Source organism: Apodemus sylvaticus, chromosome 1 (assembly GCF_947179515.1).
Source record: "Apodemus sylvaticus chromosome 1, mApoSyl1.1, whole genome shotgun sequence".
NCBI lineage: Eukaryota > Metazoa > Chordata > Mammalia > Rodentia > Muridae > Apodemus > Apodemus sylvaticus.
The window spans coordinates 113,671,053-113,694,707 of record NC_067472.1 but is presented as its reverse complement, the minus strand read 5'-3'; the positions used below and the strand labels follow the sequence as shown (position 1 = coordinate 113,694,707).

The window sequence follows — 23,655 nt, the reverse complement described above, 5'->3', positions numbered from 1 at the left end:
CTAACTTTGCTTAATATTATACTCTCCCATTTCTCCCCTGCCGCCAAAATGTCATGAGTTTGATTTTCTTTATAACTGAATAAAACTCCATTGTGCACATAATAATTCTCGTTCATTTGTTGGCCTTTAGACTTCCTCTATAGCTTGGCTATGGCAAATACAGCCAACATCTCACACTCAGCTGGACTAGAAACTTGTTTAAACATTACATAATACTAGGGTATTACTGTTTCCTATGGGAGCTTATTCTCTAGTCTCCTATTTTCTCTATCTATTACATTCTCTTGGGGAGCAGAAATCCTTGTAATCTCCACATAGCCTGGCAGAAATTCCTGTACAGTAAGAACTTGAATTATTTTTAGACTGAATTATTTCTTTGTTCTTCAAAATGCTGATCCTTACACCTAATTGGCATTTAGATATTTCTGAGAATGAAACTGGAAAATATTTTAGTGCTTCATTTGAATACTAGGGAAACACCTGCAGCAGAGGGGAACTGTGCCTCCTGGGTACCCACGACAAAATCATTTTTATTTCCTTCCATGTGTAATCTACTAAAGCACTTGCTGGTGGGATCCAAGTTTTGGGTTTAATGAGCCTCGGTGCTTGAAATGGTGGCTGGAAATCTAGGTAAGCGGCTGATAAATAGTTCGTTGTTTCCAAGGTTTTACCAGGTGGCGCAGTGACTGTGGTAACTGAAGTTGGAGAGGGGTAAATCATGAACAATATCGACCCAGTAAATGGAGAATTTTCGTTTCCCGGAAGAAAAGGCCTAAAACAGTTGGTCCTCCAATGCACCAGAGGGCCAAGCAGAGAGACGCGAAACTGCAAACGTGTGCTGTGGTTTGGACTTCCACAGGCCTTCTGGACGAAGATACAAGGCGGTCTCATCCCCACAACCCTCAGCAACGCGGACTGCAGATCCCATGATGCTATGCGGCTATCCTGGATTCGGTCTGGGAAGCTTGCTGTGGGACTAACTCGCCCCCAGTAAATGGGCGCCAGAAGGTTCTTCAAGACCCCGGTTTCTAGGGGCGGTAAAGGCGGAAAGAGATGGGGAAGGGGCAATGGGATAGGGGGATAAGCTCTGAGTCGTGTGAAATGTGGCTCTGTGAAGAGGCCTAGCCTTGTAAAAACAAAACCTCGCAAGTAGGTAGTGTAATGACAGAACGGAAACTACATTTCCCAGCATCCTTATGGTGAGAGAACTTCATTGTCCGAAAGCCTCTGCGAGAATCAACACGCCTTCCGCTTCCCTTTGCTGACCCGGAGCTCCGAGACTATGAGGAGCCGCTGGATTTGGTGGTTCCTGCGCCATGACGGCAGCGGAATCCGCTGGACTTCAACTCCCCATGGGCGTCTGTCACCCGCCCTGCGGAGAGGTGAGACGAAGACTCGCTCAGGGAGAAGGTTCGGGCGGGTGTGCCTGCTCAGTTGTCCGCGAGAGTGACACACCCCCTACAGGGCCCCGCCCACCGGCGCACGGCCACCCTCGAGGCTCCGGGGACAGCGGGTCACCGGCTGAACCGACGGGGGGCTGGCTGGAGGGCTGCCTTCTACACCCAGCCCTGTGGACCTGCGCTTCCGCTCGGCTTCTGAGTTGGTGGGGGCGCAGGGCGGAGTTCCGTCTCTTTACGTTAAGGAACTCTTAGGTGGTTTGCGAGTATCCTGATTTACAAACCACATGGTAGGGTTTTGTTCTGTTTTTCTTAAGTACCCTGAAACCTATGCGTTTCCAAACACTTGGCCCCTTTATTAAGTCTGTATATCTTGGAGAATATCTTATTTTATACTCTGAGAACTATTTCCAGCGCTTTTTAAATAATTTTGCTTTTCAAGATTCCACCTCACCTTTTCAAGTATCCCAACCTCCACATTTTGTTCTTCCTGAAACTATATATGATAAAGTGAATTATTCAGTACCCACACTTCTCCTCCTGCTACACTTTTGTGTTTTTGTTGTTTGCCACTGTTTTGTTTTTAGACGGTTATTTAATTTTATTCCATTGACTTGCAGTCAAGCTCTTGTAAGGCTTGTTTAACTGCTAGAGTGAGTCTTATCTTTGTGCATTTAGGTAGTTAGTATAAATAATATTCTAGTGGACTATTCAGAAAAGGATGGGGAGGTGGGTCCACTGGTAAAAGCATGTGCATAATAACAGAGTTGAATCCCCAATACCCTCATAAAAGCCCTTGCTGTGGCTCTCAACCAGTTCCAGGTTCAATAAAAGCTGCCCTTCAAAGATTTAGGAGGAGCAGGACAGCAGGCTACACCCTCTGGCCTCTCCTTAGGTATGTGTACCCTCACACACACACACACAAAGGGGTAGCATTGTTTTGAATCTGTGGAAATTAATCAAATCTCAATTTGTGTACCTTTATCAAAAATATAACAGCGGGAAAATGTTAATATTTTAATACAATTGTCAAGAAGTGTGGTTATTCTTGAGGAAATCTTGTCTCTCCGTAAAATTAGTGCATGGTTTTTGTCCCTGTTCAGTGTAGCAAGTATTTACGGCTTACTATAAAGAATGTCAAGTCTAGCTAGTATCCAGCACTCTTTAAAGTAAATGGTAAAATACAGAGGAAGCCAGGATTTGTCTAAATTTTTCTCATCGATGGTGCTGCAGTCTTAATTTGTTACTACTATCCGCACCTAGCAGTGCATCAGAAACACTACAGATGTTTTTTCCTAAGTACAAATTGCCAAACCTTATGACTGCAAGTACTGAATTAGCCCTCAGGTGGTGAGGGAGTGTTTTTGTTAGTTCATTTACTTGCCATAGATTCTCTGAAGTTACATAGCATGCCAGTAGGCTACAATGTAAGAATACATTCTTTGGAGTTGTTTGAAATAAGTTTCACTGTGTAACCTTAGCTGTCCTTGAGCTATAGAGCAGGCTGGCCTTGAACTCACAGAGAGCCACCTGTCTTCACCTCCCGGGTGTTGGGATTAAAGGCATGCACCACCACCAACTCCCTGAGAATATATGCTTTAATGTTTATTCTTTGAATTTTTATAGAAAAATAACAAGCCAGCACCAGGCAGGATAATTCTGCAGGCAGAGGTGTTACTGCCAAGCATGATGATCTGGGTTCTGTCCTGGGACTAATGTGATGGAAGAAGAGAACCACATCCTGAAAGTTGTCCTCTGACCTCCACACATACTTCTACATGCACACACCCACACACATACATCCACACCCAAATATACCATAAAACTAACCAATCATGTCATTAGAGTGGTTCAGTTCTAAAAACAGGCAATAAATTAATAAAACGTGCAAGTTAGACTTAGTGAATTCTATTTTATATGCCTTTTAAAAAAGTAAATTTTGGCCTTTTCCAACAGAGTCATTTTCTATAAGATAGGACAGAGATCTATAGTAGTTTTATAAATTGATAGGTGTTTTGACTTTTAATTTGTTTTTCTCACTGTAAACACACAAGATGAGATTGAAAAATTAAAATGAAGAGAAATATGTAGGGTTTTGTATAGATGTAAAATGTACTGTTTTGTTTTTCAAAACAGGGTTTCTCTGTATAACCCTGACTGTCCTGGAACTTACACTCAGAGATCTGCCTACCTCTACACGGGGATGAAAGGCATGCACCACCATTGCCTGTGTCAAAGAGCCTCTTAAGGAGTGCTTACGAATAAAATTGCTCGTCACTATCAGGCCAGTGATTATAATACCATTTTGGCAATATTCAAAGGCCTTTCAGAGAAATGAAACAGACACCTTCCCCACTCGAAGTCCTGTTGCCAGAGACTATAAGCAAAATCACATAAAGAAATAAATAGGATGGAGAGATGGCTCAGCAGTTAAGCACTTTTAGAAGACCTGAGTTTGGTTCCGCATCCACCTCAGACAGCACTTTTTTTTTATTCAATATATTTTTTATTTACATTTCAAATGATTTCCCCTTTTCTGGGCCCCTACTCCCCAAAAGTCACATAAGCCCCCTTCCCTCCCCCTGTTCTCCCACCCACCCCTTCCCACTTCCCTGTACTGGTTTTGCCCTATACTGCTACACTGAGTCTTTCCAGAACCAGGGGCCACTCCTCCATTCTTCTTGTAACTCATTAAAGGTCTAGAGTAGAAGTGAACACCTTACAATTCAGCTACCCAGAAGGCTGAAATAGGACCATCTGAACCCAGCAATGTGAGGCAAACTTGAACAAGTCTTTGACCCCAAAGTATCACTCATCATTGTACATTCAAAGGCAAACAGTCCCTTCATTCAACACAAATCTTTAGAGCAACTAAAGCTGTTGGGCACTGGGAACTGAGGAGAGATCAAGAACAGACGTGGCCCCTACTCTCAAGGTTTGCTTTGGTGGTTAGCAAACTTTCTATGGAAGGGCAAACAGAAGATTTTAGGCTGTGTGGGCCATATGGTTGATTCCAGCTTCTCTGTCATTGCAGCAGGAAAGCACTCATAGATATAATTTCAGTTACGTTTTATTTATGGAAACAACTTTGAAAACTGAATGTTGGTAGCCTGATGGCAGGAGGTGACTGATGCCTGGTCTAATGAGGAACTTAAAACTTAACAGTTGCATAAATATGAAGGTTTGGAGTAGTGTCACAAAAGAATATTACAAAGTACTTTGAAAAACCATTAGCTTCTTGCACACTTCCCACCAGAAGAGACATTTGTGCAGAACCCTCAAAAATGAATATGAACCGGCAAACAAGAACTTTCTGAACACAGGGTAGGCAAAGGCCCCAAGAAGGAAAAGCAAGCAGACAGCATATTTGTAGATAAAGTCTAAGAGCCAGAAAGCATAATAGGACATGAAATTAGCTGTGCCCTGCAGAGATTTGTTGGTGCTGCTAAGGTCTCTGTCCCAAGAAGTTCATTATTTGTTGACTGAAGTCAGGAACTATACTAATTTGACTGCCCATGAAATCTGAGTCTGCATACTTTCCTCTAAACATCACTAAATGAGATGAGATTTTTAAGAGTTTAATAATAAACATTAAAATATATAAACACTTCTGATTCTTTTCTAAGCAAGCTTCTAAGGAAATGGTAACTAAGAGTACCAAATCATTACTCCTAATGCAGCTGAATAGGACAGCTACTGAGTCTATACTTCTGAGTTTTATTTTCTCTCCTACTTTACGTCTGGCACACAAAACCATGTTTTGTTTCATTTTTTTAACCCTTTCTAGATGACACTCAGCCAAAAAGGCTACTTTGCTAGTATATTTTTAAAGCATGATTCTACCTTTCCAACTGCTTTTATATCTTTGATTAAATGGAATTTATAGGTGAGGCTTTGATTTTTTTTTTTTTAATAGCATGTGTTTACTGCCTTTTAGTGCATAAAACTAGTGAAGGCACCAGGTATGTCTGGCTTCACTATATTTTTCCCTGTGCCCAGCTCATGATCCAGTGCATAATCTATATTTGTTGATTATAAAGATACTTAAGGAATTACCTATGCCTTATAAATTATTAGCATAAGGTAATACCTGAAATTAAATCAGTCCTTTAAGTAACTAGATATATAAGTAGCTTGGCTATAGATAAAGCTATAGATGAGACGTGAGCTTTGTAGTCAAAAAAAAAAAAAAACCTAAATCTTGGGCTGGAGAGATGGCTCAGCAGTTAAGAGTACTAACTGCTCTTCTAACGGTCCTGAGTTTAATTCCCAGCAACCAACCACATGGTGGCTCACAACCATCCGTAAAGGGATCTGACTCCGTCTTGTGGGGTGTCTGAAGACATCTACAGTGTATTTATATATAATAAATAAATTAAATAAATAAATACATAAATTCTTAAAAAAAAAAAACCTAAATCTTAATCCTATTACCTTGCACTGTGTCTGTGACTTAAGCAAATTCCTTTGTCTTTCCTAAGCATGGTATGGTTTGATCTAGTCTGGACGATTTCAGTATGTAACTCCTGCTAGCACTGAATTCATGATCCTCCTGCCTCAGTCTCCTGAGTGCTAGAATCACCATATGCAGCATTAAGTACCAAATTCAGCTTTAATAAGCATGATTTTTTTAATTTAAAAATGAGAATACTACTACCCTGCTTTGGAAGCATATAAGTTATCTGGTATAACACCTTGACTATCACTTGACAGTTATTATCTTAATGTATCACAGTAGTTAAGAAGTTTTATATGTGCAGAAATCATCCTCAGAGGAAATATTTCATAATAAAATTCATCAATTTGAATGATGAATGGGGAATTTAATGGATCAGGACAAGATGTCAGAAACGACTGGGAGCTCTTAGCTCTCCTATACAGCAAATGCTCCAGAACTTAAAATCATTGTGATTCACCTGTGTGTCAGAGTGCTGTTGCATGACAAAAACATATCAACTCATCGAGTGAGAGAACCCATTACAGACCACAGTACAGATTATAGCATAGTCCAGCTTGGTGTACCATGAGTTTTATTGGGGTTACTTACAGGAGCAGAAATGACTGAAAGACAGCATCACCAAAGCCCACCACAGCCTGTAGACAGCTCAACAGATTGGAGATTGTCCTTTCTAGGTGCTGTTGGTCTAAACCTCTTTTGGGCAGTCTGGTTTCTCTGTCTGGTTTCTGCCGAAGTTGTATACATTCCAACTTAAGGAGCTTTCCTGAAGGGTGAAGTTTTCCCACATTGAAGGGAAATGTAACACAAGTGCCTTCTGTGTCCTAAAGATACAGTATAAAAAATACAGCCAAGGTAACATAGGGCTTCTTGTCTGGGTCAGAAAGAAAGCAATTACCTGTTAACTGTATTACAGCTGAAAACCAGGGAATAGATACCAGTAAGGATAGGAGCAGACAGTCAGAACACACACACACACACACACACACACACACACACACAGGTTTTGTAAGAATGAGCACTGAAGAAAGGCAGATTCTGCTTCCCCATCATTAGGATAGAAGCAGTGGCATCTAAAGCAGTTAGTACATGTTAGGATTTAGACCAGCTCTTAAATTATTTTGAATGCTAAAAGAAGAAAATGAAATATTCATTAATGTTTGCCATGTACATTTCTGATGAAAGTTGTTGAGAAGAGTTTTAATTTGGGTAAAATTACAAGATTCCTTGGGAAGCTAGAATTGTATTTAAATACATGAGAAGAGTTCTTTAAAAGCCAAAGTGTGATACCACTGTAAATTATACAAGACAATACTGTTTTCTCTCTTCAGGTTTTTTGACCACCACAACTAAGTCGGGTTATGATAGAAGGCCAGTGGACATAACTCCTTTAGAACAAAGAAAATTAACTTTTGATACTCATGCGTTGGTGCAGGACTTGGAAACTCACGGTGAGAACCATGAATACTGGAACAAAAAAATTAGCAGCACTCATAATAAATCCCCCAAGTCAGTGGCACTGTTACCAACAATTAAAGGAGATTATTGAAAGAGAATCCTTGCCATACACAGGAATAATAATAATTTCTTAAAATCATTGTTAAGAATAAAAAAAGCATAGGATAAAATTACACACACAAAATGATTCCAGTGAAGTAAAAAAAAAAAAAAGGTAATACTAAACTCTGGATGGAAATATAAATCTTGAAGAATAAAAAAATTAACAAAATATGTAATATATGGTAATATATTACAAGGGAACACCTGATAGTGCAGAGTTGTATTCAGGAATACTGAATCTGCTTATTAAAGTTCTAGATAAACCTAAATGCCTTAGAAATCAGTAAAAGTTTAGTAATTATATAGAAAAGTAGGCAAAGGCCATAAAAAAGTAGTACACAGAAAAATAATAAAAATATATCTATCTGCTTAACTTCACTATCAGCCAAGTACTAATTGAAGAACAAATGGAAATAATGAAATACCATTTTATTGCCAATTATATACTCACTACCAAAAGAGACTAGAAATATTCAGTTTTGTTGTAGATCTAATTATATTAAAATTGCAGAATGCTTTTAAAATAAGATAGCATTGTCCTTTTCATTGTAACTGTTTTAAGTATAATAGTTGAGCTATTGAAAGTTTGTTAGCTGTCTCTTCTCCTAGTGATATACATGTTTTAAAATGCAGATTTGCTTGTATGCAGGATTTGACAAAACACAAGCACAGACAATTGTATCAGTACTAAGTACATTATCAAATGTCAGCCTGGATACTATCTACAAGGAAATGGTGACTAAAGCTCAACAGGTAATACGTTCATTTATATCACTCCTGAGAGTTTCATGATATAATCTTTTCCAAGGAAGAGGAAAGGAAGAATCAAAAGGCTTTTCTCAGTCTGTCTAGAAGAATTGGAGTGTCCCTCACAAGAAAACTTGATACCTAGAGTGGACTTCAGTCATCTTCCCTTGTGTGAGATAATTTAGTATTTCAGTCATGGTGGTAGACTGTAGTGAAGCAACTTTTCCCCTGGAAAACTCTCCAAAGTAAAAGAGCTGGCCTTTCTATATGATGTATATACTGTTTTGATGGGTCTGTCTAGGTAATTTTTACAAACTTTGTAAGCTAGAAGGGATTAGCATTGATATGAAAGACTTTATAAATTACCTGGATGAAGTGTTAAATCTGATGGGATATAAAATTCTTTTTAAAAAAATTAAGCATTATTTATTGGGGGTGAGGTGCATGCTGTGGCACAAACATGCGGGTCAGAGGACAGCTTTGCCAGGGTTGGCGCTCTCCTGCCACCGTGCGCATCCTGGGGAGTGAATGGGGTGGTGAAGGCAGGGCAGCACGCACTTACCCACTACGCCATTTGCTGACCCGTGCATGGATTGAGTGATCTTGAAGACTTCATATTTTCATATTTTGATGATAATGACAAAAATCAACCAGATATTGAACTGTTTAAAAAATGTTTTCTTCTTATATTTACTTTTATTTTTTTCAAGTTTAGTCTTTTTCCTTCAGATGGTTGCTTCATAACCGTAAAAATTAAGATTTCTTACATAAGCCAGGTGGTGGTGGCGCACGCCGGTAATCCCAGCATTTTGGGAGGCAGAGGCAGGCGGATTTCTGAGTTCGAGGCCAGCCTGGTCTACAAGTGAGTTCCAGTACAGCAAGGGCTACACAGAGAAACCCTGTCTCAAAAAAAAAACCAATACAAAAAAACAAAAAACAAAAAACAAAAAAAAAGATTTCTTACATAAAATGAGAATCTACTTCATGCAATTTAGTTATTTTAAGGGTTAGAGAAAATCAAAAACTCTTAAATATTTTTACTATAATTCTTAATTTGTTAGACAGTAAAACACCTATCTCTTACATTTAACTTTCTTTTCAATTTTGCATTATTTTTAGCTTATCTTATTTCAGCATCATCACAGACTAGTCCATTAAAAACTGGAAAAAAACGTGGTCAAGCATTTCATTAATTCTCCCAAAGCTCTGCTTTGTCTTATATGTGGCCTATTTAAAGGGGCTATTGACATTTTCAATAAAGTAACTTACTATTTAATTTTAAGCCTGCTTTTTATGCAAGCATGAATTTAAAACTATGATTTGAGGACTATTCCTGCCGCCAGAACCACTTAGTCCTACATACTAAAAAGTGCACTCAGTGTAGAAATGATATTACTAAACTTTTGACTTTTAAAAATACTGGTTTGCGATGTTAAAAACACCCTGTTCGCCGGGCAGTGGTGGCAGATGCCTGCCTGTAATCCCAGCACTCTGGGAGGCAGAGGCAGGCGGATTTCTGAGTTAGAGGCCAGCCTGGTCTACAGAGTAAGTTCTAGGACAGCCAGGGCTATACAGAGAAATCCTGTCTCGAAAAAACCAAACTAAAAAAAACAAAACAAAAACACCCTGTTCATCTAGGACCCTAATCCTATCTCTAGACTTTAATCCCAAATAATGAAGGTAAAGTTAGTTTTTAGAAGGAAGCAGCCATCTGACAGTAAATAGAATATGCCCATCTCTCACCAGAAGAGAGAGAGAAAAAGCCGTTTAAGAGAGAGCAACACAAAGCGAAAGGGAGAGGGGACAGTTTTTCTGAGATGATGGTAAAGACAGTTGGAGAGAGAAAACAAGGTAGTCACAGGTGAAGACAGAAGAAGCCAGAGAAAGAGAAGAAGCCAGAGATTGCCAAAGTTAGCATGAGCCAAGGAGAGCGATTCAGTCACAGCTGAGAGAAGCTATTAGTCAGTGATCTTGGAGAGGAGTTTGAGCCAGAACAGCTGAGTTGAATCAGCCAGCCAGAGATTAGGAAGAACAAGAAAGGGGGTGAGCTCATTCAGCAGTAAGTCTCAGAGGCTGAGAGCATCCTAGGCCTAGATAAGAAGTGCAAACACTTCCAGAACTAGGCCTAGGTGAGGAGACAAAGGTATTCATCCTCAGACATGACAATTGTGTCAGGTGAGCAAAAGTTACTTTTACATAAAAATGTATGAATTGTAGACAGTTTGAAGACTAAATTATCATAGCTTTCAGAGATGTCTGAAATTGTTCTAGGACAATAAAAAGCTTAAGTCAGTTTTTGGTCTTTCTCACCTTTATCAATCAGCAGGGAACTGTGACTTTAAAAATGGACTAGGTTCTTGTGCTTAGACCTTTTTCTTTATTAAGAAGCACTGATATATAAGCCAGTTCTCAAGACTACACTCTCTTCCTTTACCTTTTGGTAAAGAGAGATAAATTATGAATCTTTCTAATTTTAAGAAGTTTACTGTGGAAAAAGATTTCTTTGTAGAGTTGCTTTGAGTCACTTCTACAGAAATGTTCTGCTAAGCACACTTGGTGCACACCAAGGCTGTAGCAAGAGGGTCAAGGAGTAGGTTTAAAACATTAAACTTAGTTCTTCCCATTTGTACAGAGGTTTATTAGAGAAACAGTATTCTCTAATTACTTTTTAAAGTTATATAAAGTAAGACCTTTTCTGCAAAAACAAGTTTATAATCCTTTATAAAGCAAATGCTCATGATGTCAGGTAGGAGTTTCCTTTTCATTCACATTTTCTCTGCAGTGTCAAATACAGGAAAGAGACCGGGACATTTAAACAAAACTAACTATGCTGTGCTAATAAAGGGCAAATATTTCAGCTGTTTATCTTACTTTAAAAATAAAAAATCCTCTGACTCCTATTTGATTTCTTTGTATTTTCATATAGTAGAAAAGTCTCTCAAAATGAAAGCACTGAAATATTAGTAACAAAACAGAGGGGCTAGAGCGATAGCTTAGAGAGAAGAGCACTGGCTGCTCTTCCGGAGGTCCTGAGTTCAATTCTCAGCAATCACAGGATGACTCTCAACCATCTATAATGGGTTCTAAATCCCTCTTCTAGCAAGCATGAAGACTGATCATAAATAAATAAATCTATCTCAAAGAAAAAAAAAACACCCTGAAACCCTGTCTGTTGAGGAACTTTTAGAGGCTAAGCAAGCATTAAAAGACTTAGATATTTCTCTTCATTGAAAGATAAGGTTTTCTTCCTTGAATTTCCTCATTTTTATTTCGTTACTTCAGATATGTGAGTTTCGTGTGTATTTTTTCCTTAATCAGTAATTATACCTGTTAGCATGTTGACATTCTCTCAAAAATCTATAAAACAATTCAAAAAAAAAGGATGCTACTATTCCATATGTCACTTATTATTTTTATTTCATTTCCTAGGAAATAACAGTCCAACAGCTAATGGCTCATTTGGATTCCATCAGAAAAGACATGGTCATCCTAGAGAAAAGTGAATTTGCAAATCTGAGAGCAGAGAATGAGGTGATAGAATTTTAACTTACTAATTAAAAACGTAACTGGTCTCACAAGTATCGTAGTAAATAACTTAGTAAAACCAAATATTAGGCATTACAAAGTTTTTAAATTAAAAATCCACTGTTTAGAGCTGGGCATGGTGATATACACCTTTAATTCAGACACTTAGGAGACAAGAGGCAGGTGAGGATCTGTGTGGCTGAGGCCAGCCTGATCTACATAGCACATTCCAGACCAAGTAAGGCTAAAGTGAGATCCCGTCTCAAAAACAAGTCACTGTTTAAAAGGTTAAATTAGATTACCTAATCTTCATCTCTAAACCACTAAGTACATGTTTTAAGTTGTTTATATAAAAGTCATAGAAAGGTGGAAGGATGTGAGTTCCAATATTATATAAATTTTCTAGTATAACTCATGTTTTTAAAACTGAAAGTGTTATGGTATTTTCCATTGTATTTAATGCTGTGTTGTCCTTATCACTATGAGAAAAAATATTATTTTAAAGTTCTGTTTATGTGTGTAGCTATATGTATATAGATGCAGGTTAGACCTGCATCAGAGGGCATCAGATCCTGTGTTGTTGGAATGACAGGCAGTAGTGAGCAACCTAACTTGGCTGCTGGGAACCTACTCGAGCCCCCGAGAGGAGCAGGAGGCACTCTGACCCACTGAGCCATCTCTTCAGACCCCCAAGACGTACTTTTGTAGTTAAATAAGAAACAGCTCAAGTTAAGATTTATTGGGAGTGTAGGGGCTTAGGAAGGGAAAGGAGGGGGGCTGTAGAGAGAGAGAGAGATGCCAACAGAGGTCAGTTGAGTGTGTCAAATCCCCTGAAACTGGGGTTACAGGCAGCTAGTCCAGCTCAGGGCCTCCAGAATAGCAGCAAAGAGTCTTAACCACTGAGCCATATCTCCAGCCCTAGCTTAAATATTTTTAAATTTAAAAAAATAAATCATTTTAAAAGTAAAATCTAACACCAAAACTAAATGTTTTGTACCTAAAATATATTTAATGAATACAGTGGTCTGTTCTTTTTTTAAAATCATAATACTGTTAAAAAATCCATAGATACCCAAATATTGCTAATCTAAGTTTTTAAAATTTTAAAGTAATCATAGGCACTTTTGGATCAGTCTTAACTGTTACCTCTTTTACACCTAGAAAATGAAAATTGAACTGGATCAAGTTAAGCAGCAGCTGACTGTAAGTGAAATTTATTCCACTAGTTTCAAAACAAATACCCATTACAAGACCATTTTTTAAAATAAGAATTTTCTTTAAAGAATGAAATCAGTCGGATCAGAGCAGACAATAAGCTGGACATCAACCTGGAAAGGAGCAGAGTGACAGACATGGTAGTGTGCTTCTTAAAATTATTTTGCTCATTTGTGTGCATGCCCAGTAGTGTGCTTTTTACAAAGATTATTTTTAATTATGCATAGATGTAAGCATGGTGTGTATCCATATGTTATGTACCCACCTAGAACGTGGCTGAATGCTCAGAGGTGTGGGTGCCCTGGAGCCACGGTTGCTTACAGTGGTGAGCTGTACAGTGTGCTGCAGGAAATGAGAAAAGCCGCAAGTCCTCTTAACTGCTGAGCTGTTTTCAGCCCCTCCAATAATGTTTTTAAATGAATGTTCTTGTTATATTTATTCCTTTTGAAGTTTTTATAGTCCCTTTTTCTTTATTGCTGTTGTTATAACACATGTAGAAGTGAGAAGCAACTTTGCAGAGTCAGTTTTCGTCACCTGCTTGTGGGCTCCAGAGATCCAACTCAGGTTGCAGTGTTGTGCCCCAGGTGTCTGTCTCCACTGAGTTGTTTTGCTGCCCATTTTTTCTTTTAATCTGACTTCATATCCTTTAGTTCACAGATCAAGAAAAGCAACTTATGGAAGCAACCAATGAATTTGCCAAAAAGGTATGTAGAAGTTTCTCTTTCATACATCATGTGCTTTTGTCTATTTCAGTTTGTAAGTTTGGATTTTAAACACCTAGCCCTATAGAATCTGAGTTCTTCATTACTGTCACAGTTTGCCAGCACTTTGGGGAAAGCTGCCCTGAGGAAATGGAGGTACTTGAGCTGCTACCTTGGAGTAGGAATTAAAGCCTTTCTAGGGCTAGAGAGATGGCTCAACATCCCACACTTAACAGTGGGCTGGAGTTTGGTTCCCAGCACGCACATCAGGCAGCTCACAGCCATCAGTACCTCTGTCCAGGGGGCAGGTGCCTGATGCCTCCGACACATATCCACACACGGACACACAATGTAAACAAAAGAAATCTTTAAAAAATAGATTAAGGGTTGGGCAACAGCCCCAGCGCTTGGGAGGCGAGGTAGATCTTAATGTTCATTATGTACCAGACACCATTATACATTTACACGTGTCTGTTACTGTATTTAGTTTTCAGGTCAGCCTCTATGCTTACTATTATTTCTACTTTAATAATTTGGAAAATAATATACAAGAAAATTAAAAATCACACAACCAGTAGGTGGTAGAGTTGAAATAAGAATATAGGCTGTAGGGGCTGGAGATGGACCAATAGTTAAGAGCACTAGCTTCTCTTCCAGAGGACCCAGGTTCAACTCCAGCATCCACATGATGTTCACAACTGTCTGTAACTCCAGTTCCAGGGGATCTGACACCATACACAGACATACATGCAAGCAAAATACCAATGCACATGAAATAAAAATAAATTTAAAAGATCCTATTCCAAGTGTCATATGTAATCCCAGTGCTCAGGACTGTAGTGAGTGTGAAGCCACGCCAACTATGTGATTTCCTTTCTCAAATGAAAAAGCCAGATTGTAAACTCAATACTGAGAAGTCATGTTTACATTCTCAATAATCCTGTAATAAATCATTAATAAGTAAGCCCAAGCTTTCTGATTTAGCCTCATCCTTTTCTTAAAAGTTCTCTTGCTCAGAATTTAGTAAGGGTAGATCACCTGTGCTCTTTCAAGAATCCATTTTCTTCAGCTCCTTGGTCAAAGAAAGTAGATAAACAAGGAAATGAGAAAATGCACTTCAGCTCATTTCTGAGTTTTGTTCCCTATACACGCCAGTTACCTACCAGGTATATGCCAGTTCCTTATAATGGTCTCCATTCACGTTTTAAATTTGGTTGGTATTTTTGTCAAAATATATATTTAAAAGACTTTACATACAAAAGTGATAGTTCTGGGACTAAAACATTTGCTTCTTAGGTTACCATATATAGTTAGGTTTCAAATATCTTAGGAGATTTTTAGTAGACTGCGCCCAAGAAAATTATCTCCAGATATGAAATTGGAGGAATGTTTTATCACTTGGCAGTATTCATTTACTATTAAGACTTTTTTAAGTGCACCATTAGCAGACAGTTGAAGTTTTTAACATAAATGTTTTGGTCCATAATAAATAGGGATAAAACCTGAATTCTCTGCTTATTCTGATTTGCTACAGGATACACAAACCAAAAGTATTATTTCAGAGACCAGTAATAAAATTGACACTGAAATCGCTTCCTTAAAAACACTGATGGAGTCAAGCAAACTTGAGACAATTCGTTATCTTGCAGGTAAGTCTGTCAGAGAAAGGAACTGCTACAGTGAACTGTTGGATCTATTGGTTATCACCTCAGGATAACCATGCCAGGACAGAGGAAAAACTAGAGCTAAAAATACTCCTTTATTGCATGGTACCATTTTCCTTGAAGAAGGTTCCAATTTCAAGATCAAAGTAGCAAGCAGCTATGCAGTTTCACTGATAGAAAAAGGTGTCGACTATCAAGAAAATAAATAAACCCAAGAACACAATGTAAATGGTAATTTCCAAAATATGGAATTGGATAAATTCCACAATGAAAAAATCTATTTATTGTAAAGGTTTGAACAGCATTAGAAAGATCACAAAGGTAGATGTAGGCTGTTAAAAAACACAGCAACTAGTAGTAGAGGGTAAGGAAACCTCTACCTTGGACCAACTGAGCACACAGACACTGTCCCAGACTTAGACTGGCTCATACTGAGTTCTGCAACTTCAATCTGACCTAAGATCTTCATGGTTCATGTGACAGGAAGAATATTACTTGTCTTTTTACTTGCTTTTCATAAAAGCAGTGTTTTAATTTAAATTATTAATTCAAGAGCAGTAAATATCCCCACCTTCTTGATTTAGTATTATTAGTTTATATCTTGTCTTCTGTATACAAGATACACTTATAAAAATATTTACCCATTTTAGTTAACTCCACTTGTTAAAATGACTATGTTGTAAGTGTATTTTAGTATTAACATGTATAGTATCTTCTTATTACTGAAGATAGCATTTTGTTGTATCAAAATGTTATAGTTTGCCCAACAATGTTGCTTTAAGCTCTTCATCCTCAAGAGCAGTACTACTCTGCACATAAGTATGTGTGCTTCATCCTTGTGGCTGTGCACATTTAAAAATCTGGGGTCACACCTGCCCCAGTGCTTGGGAGGCAGAAACAAACAAAACAAAACAAAAAAGAAAAACCTGGGGGAGGGGTCAAAAGATACACCTATTTAAAATGTGTTAACAAATTACCATATAAATAAAATTCCTGATCATAGTGGTTTTCTGGCCATCTACGGTTTGTGATGTGGCACATTAGAAGATGAATGAGTCTCAGTCCTCACCTAATGTATATCCCCTTATTTTTTAATTTAAGGGCTCTATTTTTATTTCTTCTAACATTAGGTTCCTGTTTAAAATTCAGATTTTAAAAAAAAAGCACTAAAGTTAGGCTTTGAAAACCCCTACATTAACAAAGTCTGTAAAACCAAAGACCTTGAGCTCAACTGTAATGCTAAAGGAAATTCTAAAACAACTATGAACATTTGAAATATTCATTCTCCTCCAGAATCAGTCCCAAAGCAACAAAGGAATGGTTTCAGATTCTGCCTGGTATTTCCCAAAATATTTACCTAAAGAGTACTGTCTTAGTCAGGGTTTCTATTTCTGCACAAAATATCATGACCAAGAAGCAAGTTGGGAAGGAAAGGGTTTATTCAGCTGACACTTCCACACTGCTGTCCATCACCAAAGGAAGTCAGATCTGGAACTCAAGCAGGTCAGGAAGCAGGAATTGATGCAGAGGCCATGGAAGGGTGCTGCTTACTGGATTTTTTTGCCCTGGCTTGCTCAGCTTGCTTTCTTCTAGAACCCAGGATCACCAAGCCCAGGGATGGCACCACCCACAAGGGGTCCTTCCCACCTTTGATCACTAATTGAGAAAATGCCCCACAGCTGGATCTCATGGAGACATTTCCTCAAGGGAAGCTCCTTTCTCTGTGAAGTCCAGCTTGTGTCAAGTTGACACAAAACCAGTCAGTAGAAGAACCATAGTTAAAAACAAAATACCGCTGGGTACTTTTAGTCAGGCAGCTCTCTGATCGAGGCTAACCTGGTCTACAGAGTGAATTCCAGGATAGCCAGGGCTACACAGAAAAATACTGTGGTTGGGAAGGATGTAATACCACAAAAGTCCTTTCTACCCTCCAAGTTGAAGATGGTGACATTTTCCAGAAAGCTTTCTTTTAGCAGTTCATAGATATACAAGGCAAATCTAATAGACTTACTGATAGTAGCAAAAGAAATAAGCAAGTTATAGCAGTTGTTTTTAAAAAGATTTTGCTGGGTCTGGTGAGAAGGCTCAGTGGCTAAGAGCACTGGTGGTTGTCCTTACCAAGGTTTGATTCTCAGCACCCACATGGAAACTCACAACCAGGATCCAGTCCCTCTTCTGGCCTCCACAGGTACCTGGCACATATGGTGCACTGACATAAATGTAGGTGTGACGTCATACACATAAAAATACTTTTTTAAGTCATCCCTCTCTTGTGTTGCTGAGCATTTGGAACCAGTATTATTGAAACATCTTCTCCTTCCTCCCTTTAAATATATTTTAGTACCGTTGTTACTGGTGAGTAGTTTAGGAAGCCACAATTACACATTTTTAAATAAGTTGGAAGATAAAGCATATGGATCTATTTGTTCTAGAATGCCTGAGATATTGTTAATAAGACAATAAGGTTCTCTTTCTTGAAGATTCCAGGCATGGTATGATTTGGCTATCAATTTGCCCAAATCTTCTAGGCTTAGTCTCCCAAGTATCTGGAAGTATGGGCCCATGCTATTTGTGCCCCAAAACCTCAATTGAGGAAATGCCTCCATAAAGTCAGCCTGTAGACAAGGCTGTGGGGAACCGTCATAATGACTGATATAGGGAAGTCAGCCCCATGAGGGTGGTGCCACCTCTGGAGAGGCTGAAAGCAGGTTGAGTAAGGCAGCAACACGGGTTTTGCTTCAGTTCCTGCCTCTGGGTTCCTGCCCTGAGTTCCTGCAGTGATTGACAGTAGCTCAGAGTTGTGAACCCTTTCCTCCCCAATCTGTTTTGGTTATGGTGTTTATGACAGAAATAGAACCCCTAAGACCTGATATTAATAACTTTGAAGTACTGCTTAACATTTTCTGACACCTATATTTTTTTATTCGATATATTTTTTATTTACATTTCCAATGATTTCCCCTTTTCTAGACCCCCCACTCCCCGAAAGTCCCATAAGCCCCCTTCTCTCCCCCTGTCCTTCTACCCACCCCTTCCCACTTCCCCATTCTGGTTTTGCCCTATACTGCTTCACTGAGTCTTAATTATTTTCATTTTTACTCTCAAATATAGGAAGCTATTAATTTAACTATTGCCTTTACAAATGCCTTTTATCCTTAGTTTAATTTTCTAGGTAAAAAAGAACATGAGATATAAATTTAATTTTCTGTTTCTGTTCATTTCTTTTATTGTCTGAAATAAACTATAGCTTGTAACATAGTTGGTTTCTTTTCACAGCTTCGGTGTTCACTTGCTTGGCGATAGCATTGGGGTTTTATAGGTTCTGGAAGGAGAACTGACAGTCCTGCTGCCGCCGCTAATCACTCCATAGAATGTACGCACTACAAACTCTTCAGAGTACTTGTGGACTAAATGAAGGGTTTTGGTATTTTATGTTTATGTTGTATGCTTTTATGTTGAGCTGTCACTCAAGCCTGGCTTGAGATGAAGTGCACTTTGTCCTTATCCTCTGATAACTATAGCAAGAAAAACAGTTTTGCATTTGAGCTTTGTAAGAGAAGTAGGATTTGTTATCAGATTACATTCTTGAAAACAGTTCTGTAGTCTATACACTTACTGGATTTTACTCTCTTGGTTATTATTGCAATTAGATTTTTATATAAAATAACAAAGTTGGTTGATTTTTTTCAAAGTGACTTTCTATGTAATAGAGATTTTTTTGTAGTGAATAATAAATTTTAAAATAATGTGTATCCCATTGTAAATGTGTTATATACTTAATATGAAATCTAGGGAGTTATTCTGATTACATGTATCTTTTTTTTTCACTGTTAATGGCTAACCTTTATTATTATTTTTTTTTACTTTACAAATGGATTTTTTTTATTCGATATAATTTATTTACATTTCAAATGACTTCCCCTTTTCTAGCCCCCCCACTCCCCGAAAGTCCCGTAAGCCCCCTTCTCTTCCCCTGTCCTCCCACCCACCCCTTCCCACTTCCCCGTTCTGGTTTTGCCGAATACTGCTTCACTGAGTCTTTCCAGAACCAGGGGCCACTCCTCCTTTCTTCTTGTACCTCATTTGATGTGTGAATTATGTTTTGGGTATTCCAGTTTTCTAGGTTAATATCCACTTATTAGTGAGTGCATACCATGATTCACCTTTTGAGTCAGGGTTACCTCACTTAGTATGATGTTCTCTAGCTCCATCCATTTGCCTAAGAATTTCATGAATTCATTGTTTCTAATGGCTGAATAGTACTCCATTGTGTAGATATACCACATTTTTTGCATCCACTCTTCTGTTGAGGGATACCTGGGTTCTTTCCAGCATCTGGCAATTATAAATAGGGCTGCTATGAACATAGTAGATACATGTATCTTTTTAATTTTTCATATATGCAGCTTTTGAAGGGTAGATGTTGTGGTTTGTTTGTTTGCTGCTACCAAGGATTGAACCTAAACCTTAACGCATGCTGTCTGCTTAGGTGTTCTACCAACCACCCTATGCTCCCCAGCACTTATCCTCACCTCCTGAATTACTTCCCATTAACCCAGCATATGAAATAGACTTTCCCAATGATTCATTTAAATTCAAACATCTCTTGGGGGGGGGCGGTGCATACATTCATATATAGTACCATCTCCTAGAAAGTTGGGGATTGAAACCTCCCAGACCAGAACCACAAAAAGGAAATTCAAATTTGTACTGTTTTCCTTTTGTTGTTATCTAGTCCTCCCTTTTCTTTGTGTGTGTACGTGTGTGAGCTACATGCGTATTCATTTAGAGGCCAAACATCACCTTTGGGTGTCTTCCTTTGTCTTCCTTATTCATTCTGTATCTTACTTTTTTGAGACAGTATCTCTCCTCTCTTCCCTTTCCCTTCTTCACCCCACCCCCTCCCTGTTCCTGTCCCCTTTTCTTCGCCTTCTCCTTCCCTTTCAGCTAAACTGACAACCCTCAGGAATCTATCTGGTCCTGGCCCCCAGGACTGGGATTACAGACAAGCAGGCTGTATTCCAGGTTTTACTAGAGTGCTAGGGATGTATATGCAGGTGCTTTAGGCTCTTTATACACTGAGTTATCTCTCCAGCCCCTCTCTATTTTTCTTACATCTTAGTTCTCTATCCAGATTGATATAACCAAGAATGACCTTGACCCTCCCAAGTGCTAGACGTATAAAATAAGCATGCACTATCAGCCCAGGGTTGTGTGGTGCTGGATATTAAACCTACAGTATCATGCATGCTAGGCAAGCATTTTTCCAACTGATCTACATCCTCACCCCATCAGTGCCATTCTTAACTAGTGTTTAAACTTCTGACTAGCCTGATCTGATCTCAGCAATCAGAATCTTGGGGCCAACAAATCCTGCTTATATGAGCTAGGTTTAAATAGCCATCATATATCTTGCTGGCTCATCATAGGAAGAAGGAAATAGGATGAAAATGTTTGGGAACTAAATCAGAACCATGGCTGCTTTTTGGTCAACGAAGGACAAAGTCTCCATACACCGGGTTATGGGCAAAGGAGAAAACAACCCCTGCCCTTCGGTCCTGCTGAGTCTGCCTCTTAACTTTCTGTAAAGCTCGAAGCATAGAGCAAAGATGGAATGTGAAACCAGATTACTTACAGGATTCTCTTAGCAAAGATGTCACATGGAATTTTTTTGAGAGTAGATTTACATTCATGTAAAGCCTTTGAGACATTTGGTAATCATTGTAAAGCCGTTCTGTTTGAAAGCTTACCTGCCCCCCCCCTTGCAGTCTAGATGCTTTGTAAAAGTTGGAAGTCATTTGACTAAATAAAGTGTTTTGTCAGAGTAGGTAGGTAGGTGTGTGTGTGCATGTGTGTGTGTGTGTGTGTGTGTGTGTATACACACACATGAGTGTCTTCAGCCACAAATTCATAATACTCCTTTCTCCAGTCTCTTAAGTCCTAGATTTAAAGGTAATACTTAGCAAAGGTCAAAAGATCATATTCACATTAGTGGTAGTACATCTAGATGGTAAAATACAACTTTATTGTGAAGCCATAGTATCATTTGAATAAATTTTATTATCTAGAATTGGATTTCTTTTGACTATTGTGCCATCTCATAGTTAGCAGGTTATGTGAATACTTGTAAAATCATTTCTCATAGGTGTTGGCTTGCATAAATATATATAAAGTATCCTGAGTCTGGAATTTTTACGTCCCTTTGATATGCAACGTTCTCACCTTCAGAACAGGAGGATTTCTATCGATGCACATATCTCTAACGTGAAGGAAAAGCAAGGCTTTATTTAACCTTGCTGCATTGATTAGAACTTTCTCACAAACACGCCCCCAGGAGACACTTTTTTTTTCACTCGCCGCTTCTCTTTGTTAGATTCACACGAGTCATCTTCCTATAAAGAAAGAGAGAGTCCAATAAAAGTACCATGCTAACATTCTTCTGTGTCCAAAAAGGAAAAAAAGCACCATGCTAAGTATTTTCTGCTCTGATTAAATTTCTTTAGGATTCCTGGATCTACAGTACTTGTGCTTCATGTTGTGCTGACTCATAAGACTTGGAGAGCCAAGCTCTGAATACCCAAGACACAATTCACATATCAAATCATTCCCAAGAAGGAAGGAAAGAGAGGGCCCTGGTCCTGGAAAGGCTTGATGCAGCATTGTAGGGGACTGTCAGGACAGAGAAGTGGGAGGGGGTTGACTGGAGAACGGGCAGAGGGAAGAGTGCTTATGGGACTTATCGGGAGGGGGGAACCAGGAAAAGGAAAATCATTTGGAATGTAAACAAAGAATATAGAAAAGAGAAAAAAAAGAATAAATAAATTGCCATTACGTGAGTAAAAAAAAAAAAAAAAGAAGAAGAAGAAGAAGAAGAAGAAGAAGAAGAAAAAGAAGAAGAAGAAGAAGAAGAAGAAGAAGAAGAAGAAGAAGAAAGTCAGTCAGTAGCCAGGCGGTGGTGACACAAGCCTTTAATCCCAGCACTTGGGAGGCAGAGGCAGGTGGATTTCTGAGTTCCAGGCCAGCCTGGTCTACAGAGTGAGTTCCAGGACAGCCAGGGATACACAGGGAAACCCTGTCTTGAAAAAAAAAAAAAAAAAAAAAAAAAAGTCAATCACTACCTAATAGACACATCCCAAAGGGGTGACTAGTCATTTCTGCTTCTATCTTGACTAACACTCCATGGCATAACTTCAATGTGGGATGTGGTGGAACTTCATTTGGAACCCTCAGGAAGCCTATTGCGCAAGGATTTGCATTTCATGACTTCTCTGTTCACGAGTTTTTGTTTGTACAGTATTCATGAACAACTTATGTTTCCTTTTCCATTTTCGCCCCTTCCCCACTGTTGATGAATCTTTCTCATCATCTTTGGTATTCACATGAGTAATCACAGAATAATCAATAAATGCTATAGGAAAGAGTGGGTGGGGGGGGAACGACAAGAGTACAGCAGATGCCCACTAGATGTCAGTCATTAATAACTGGAGCCAACAATGCCATGCATACCATTCATCCCAAGACATGCTACATGTTCTGGAATAGTTGGCTAACACTAAACAGATTTAATGGTTTGGTTTTGTCTTCTTTTGTGTGTCTATGAGAGAGAGAGAGAGAGAGAGAGAGAGAGAGAGAGAGAGAGAGAGAGAGAGAGAGCACTTGTACACTTGAAGTTGGATTAGTTTGATTTTGGGTTGGGTTTTAGTTTTGTCTTAAGGAAAAATATGAAGTAGGGTGGGGTCTGGGAAGAGTTGAGTGGGGAAGAAAATGACAAAAATACACTGTACAAACTTTTAAACTCAATGTTACACCCACCCCCCAAAAAGCCCCATGTAGGTGAGAAAGGTGAACCCAGAGATATTCCCAAAGCAGCTTTTCCAGCATGTGTCCTGGGGAGAGCCTTGAGTAGTTACTTCTGAAAGCCCTCCTCCCATGCCATTGCTAACATACTAGAGCTAACTCCAGTACACTCGCATGTGAGCATGCTACTCCAATCCAACCTAGAAAATCAAAACCACATCTCCATGCCCTTCCTTCTGCTTGCTTCCTGAAACCTAAGTTCTTAAAGACAAATCTGTCAGAATTTTTCCCAAGTCCAGTAAGAAAATGAGAGTGACTGCTTGTGGCCGCAGCAATGGGAGGGAAAATGCATGGGTGGACTGGAGATAGGCAGAATACAATCATGGCTATCTAGCAAGCTGCTGTCACTTTACAAACTATTCTGTCACTAGGTTTCTCAATTTGTAATATAAAATAGTGCATGCAAAACAAAAAGCCTTGACATAAAGTCTAATATATAATTAAATAATAACTCACAATGACCAAGATCTCAACATGTGTTACATGTTCTCATGAAACAGAATTTCAGTACTTTGGGTAAAGTATTCAACCAA

General features: G+C 38.8%; 2 protein-coding genes across 7 annotated transcripts in view; one reads left to right on the top strand and one right to left on the bottom strand.

Annotated features, from left to right (window-relative positions):
- The first annotated feature begins 572 nt into the window (after positions 1-572).
- Positions 573-19,017, top strand: Ccdc90b (coiled-coil domain containing 90B). Of its 4 annotated transcripts, none has more exons than XM_052158669.1 (9): positions 573-630; positions 7,185-7,304; positions 8,063-8,166; positions 11,590-11,691; positions 12,847-12,888; positions 12,969-13,040; positions 13,551-13,604; positions 15,136-15,250; positions 18,542-19,017. In XM_052158669.1, exons 1-9 carry the CDS (start codon positions 612-614, stop codon positions 18,601-18,603), a joined length of 690 nt encoding a protein of 229 aa, XP_052014629.1. In that variant the 5' UTR covers positions 573-611; the 3' UTR covers positions 18,604-19,017. The 4 variants fall into 4 exon arrangements, with proteins under 4 accessions (XP_052014629.1, XP_052014649.1, XP_052014620.1 ...); XM_052158660.1 differs by lacking the exon at positions 573-630 and adding an exon at positions 690-1,382; XM_052158678.1 differs by lacking the exon at positions 573-630 and having other exon boundaries at positions 7,191-7,304; positions 8,047-8,166.
- Positions 19,018-21,286: 2,269 nt separating this feature from the next.
- The window catches only part of Ankrd42 (ankyrin repeat domain 42), a 42,391-nt gene continuing 40,022 nt past the window's right edge, over positions 21,287-23,655 (bottom strand). For all 3 annotated transcript variants that reach the window (XM_052158622.1, XM_052158630.1, XM_052158641.1), the window contains one exon: positions 21,287-21,657. In XM_052158622.1, the coding sequence (XP_052014582.1) occupies positions 21,571-21,657 (87 nt within the window). In that variant the 3' untranslated portion in view covers positions 21,287-21,570. The remainder of the gene's footprint in view (positions 21,658-23,655) is intronic.

Bases quoted from the DNA above. Each gene is read 5' to 3' on its own strand.
- Ccdc90b (XM_052158660.1), top strand. From the start codon at position 1,283: ATGAGGAGCCGCTGGATTTGGTGGTTCCTGCGCCATGACGGCAGCGGA. The intron at 1,383-7,184 runs GTGAGACGAAGA...TTCTCTCTTCAG, and splicing joins GTCACCCGCCCTGCGGAGAG to GTTTTTTGACCACCACAACT. The intron at 15,251-18,541 runs GTAAGTCTGTCA...TTCTTTTCACAG, and splicing joins GACAATTCGTTATCTTGCAG to CTTCGGTGTTCACTTGCTTG.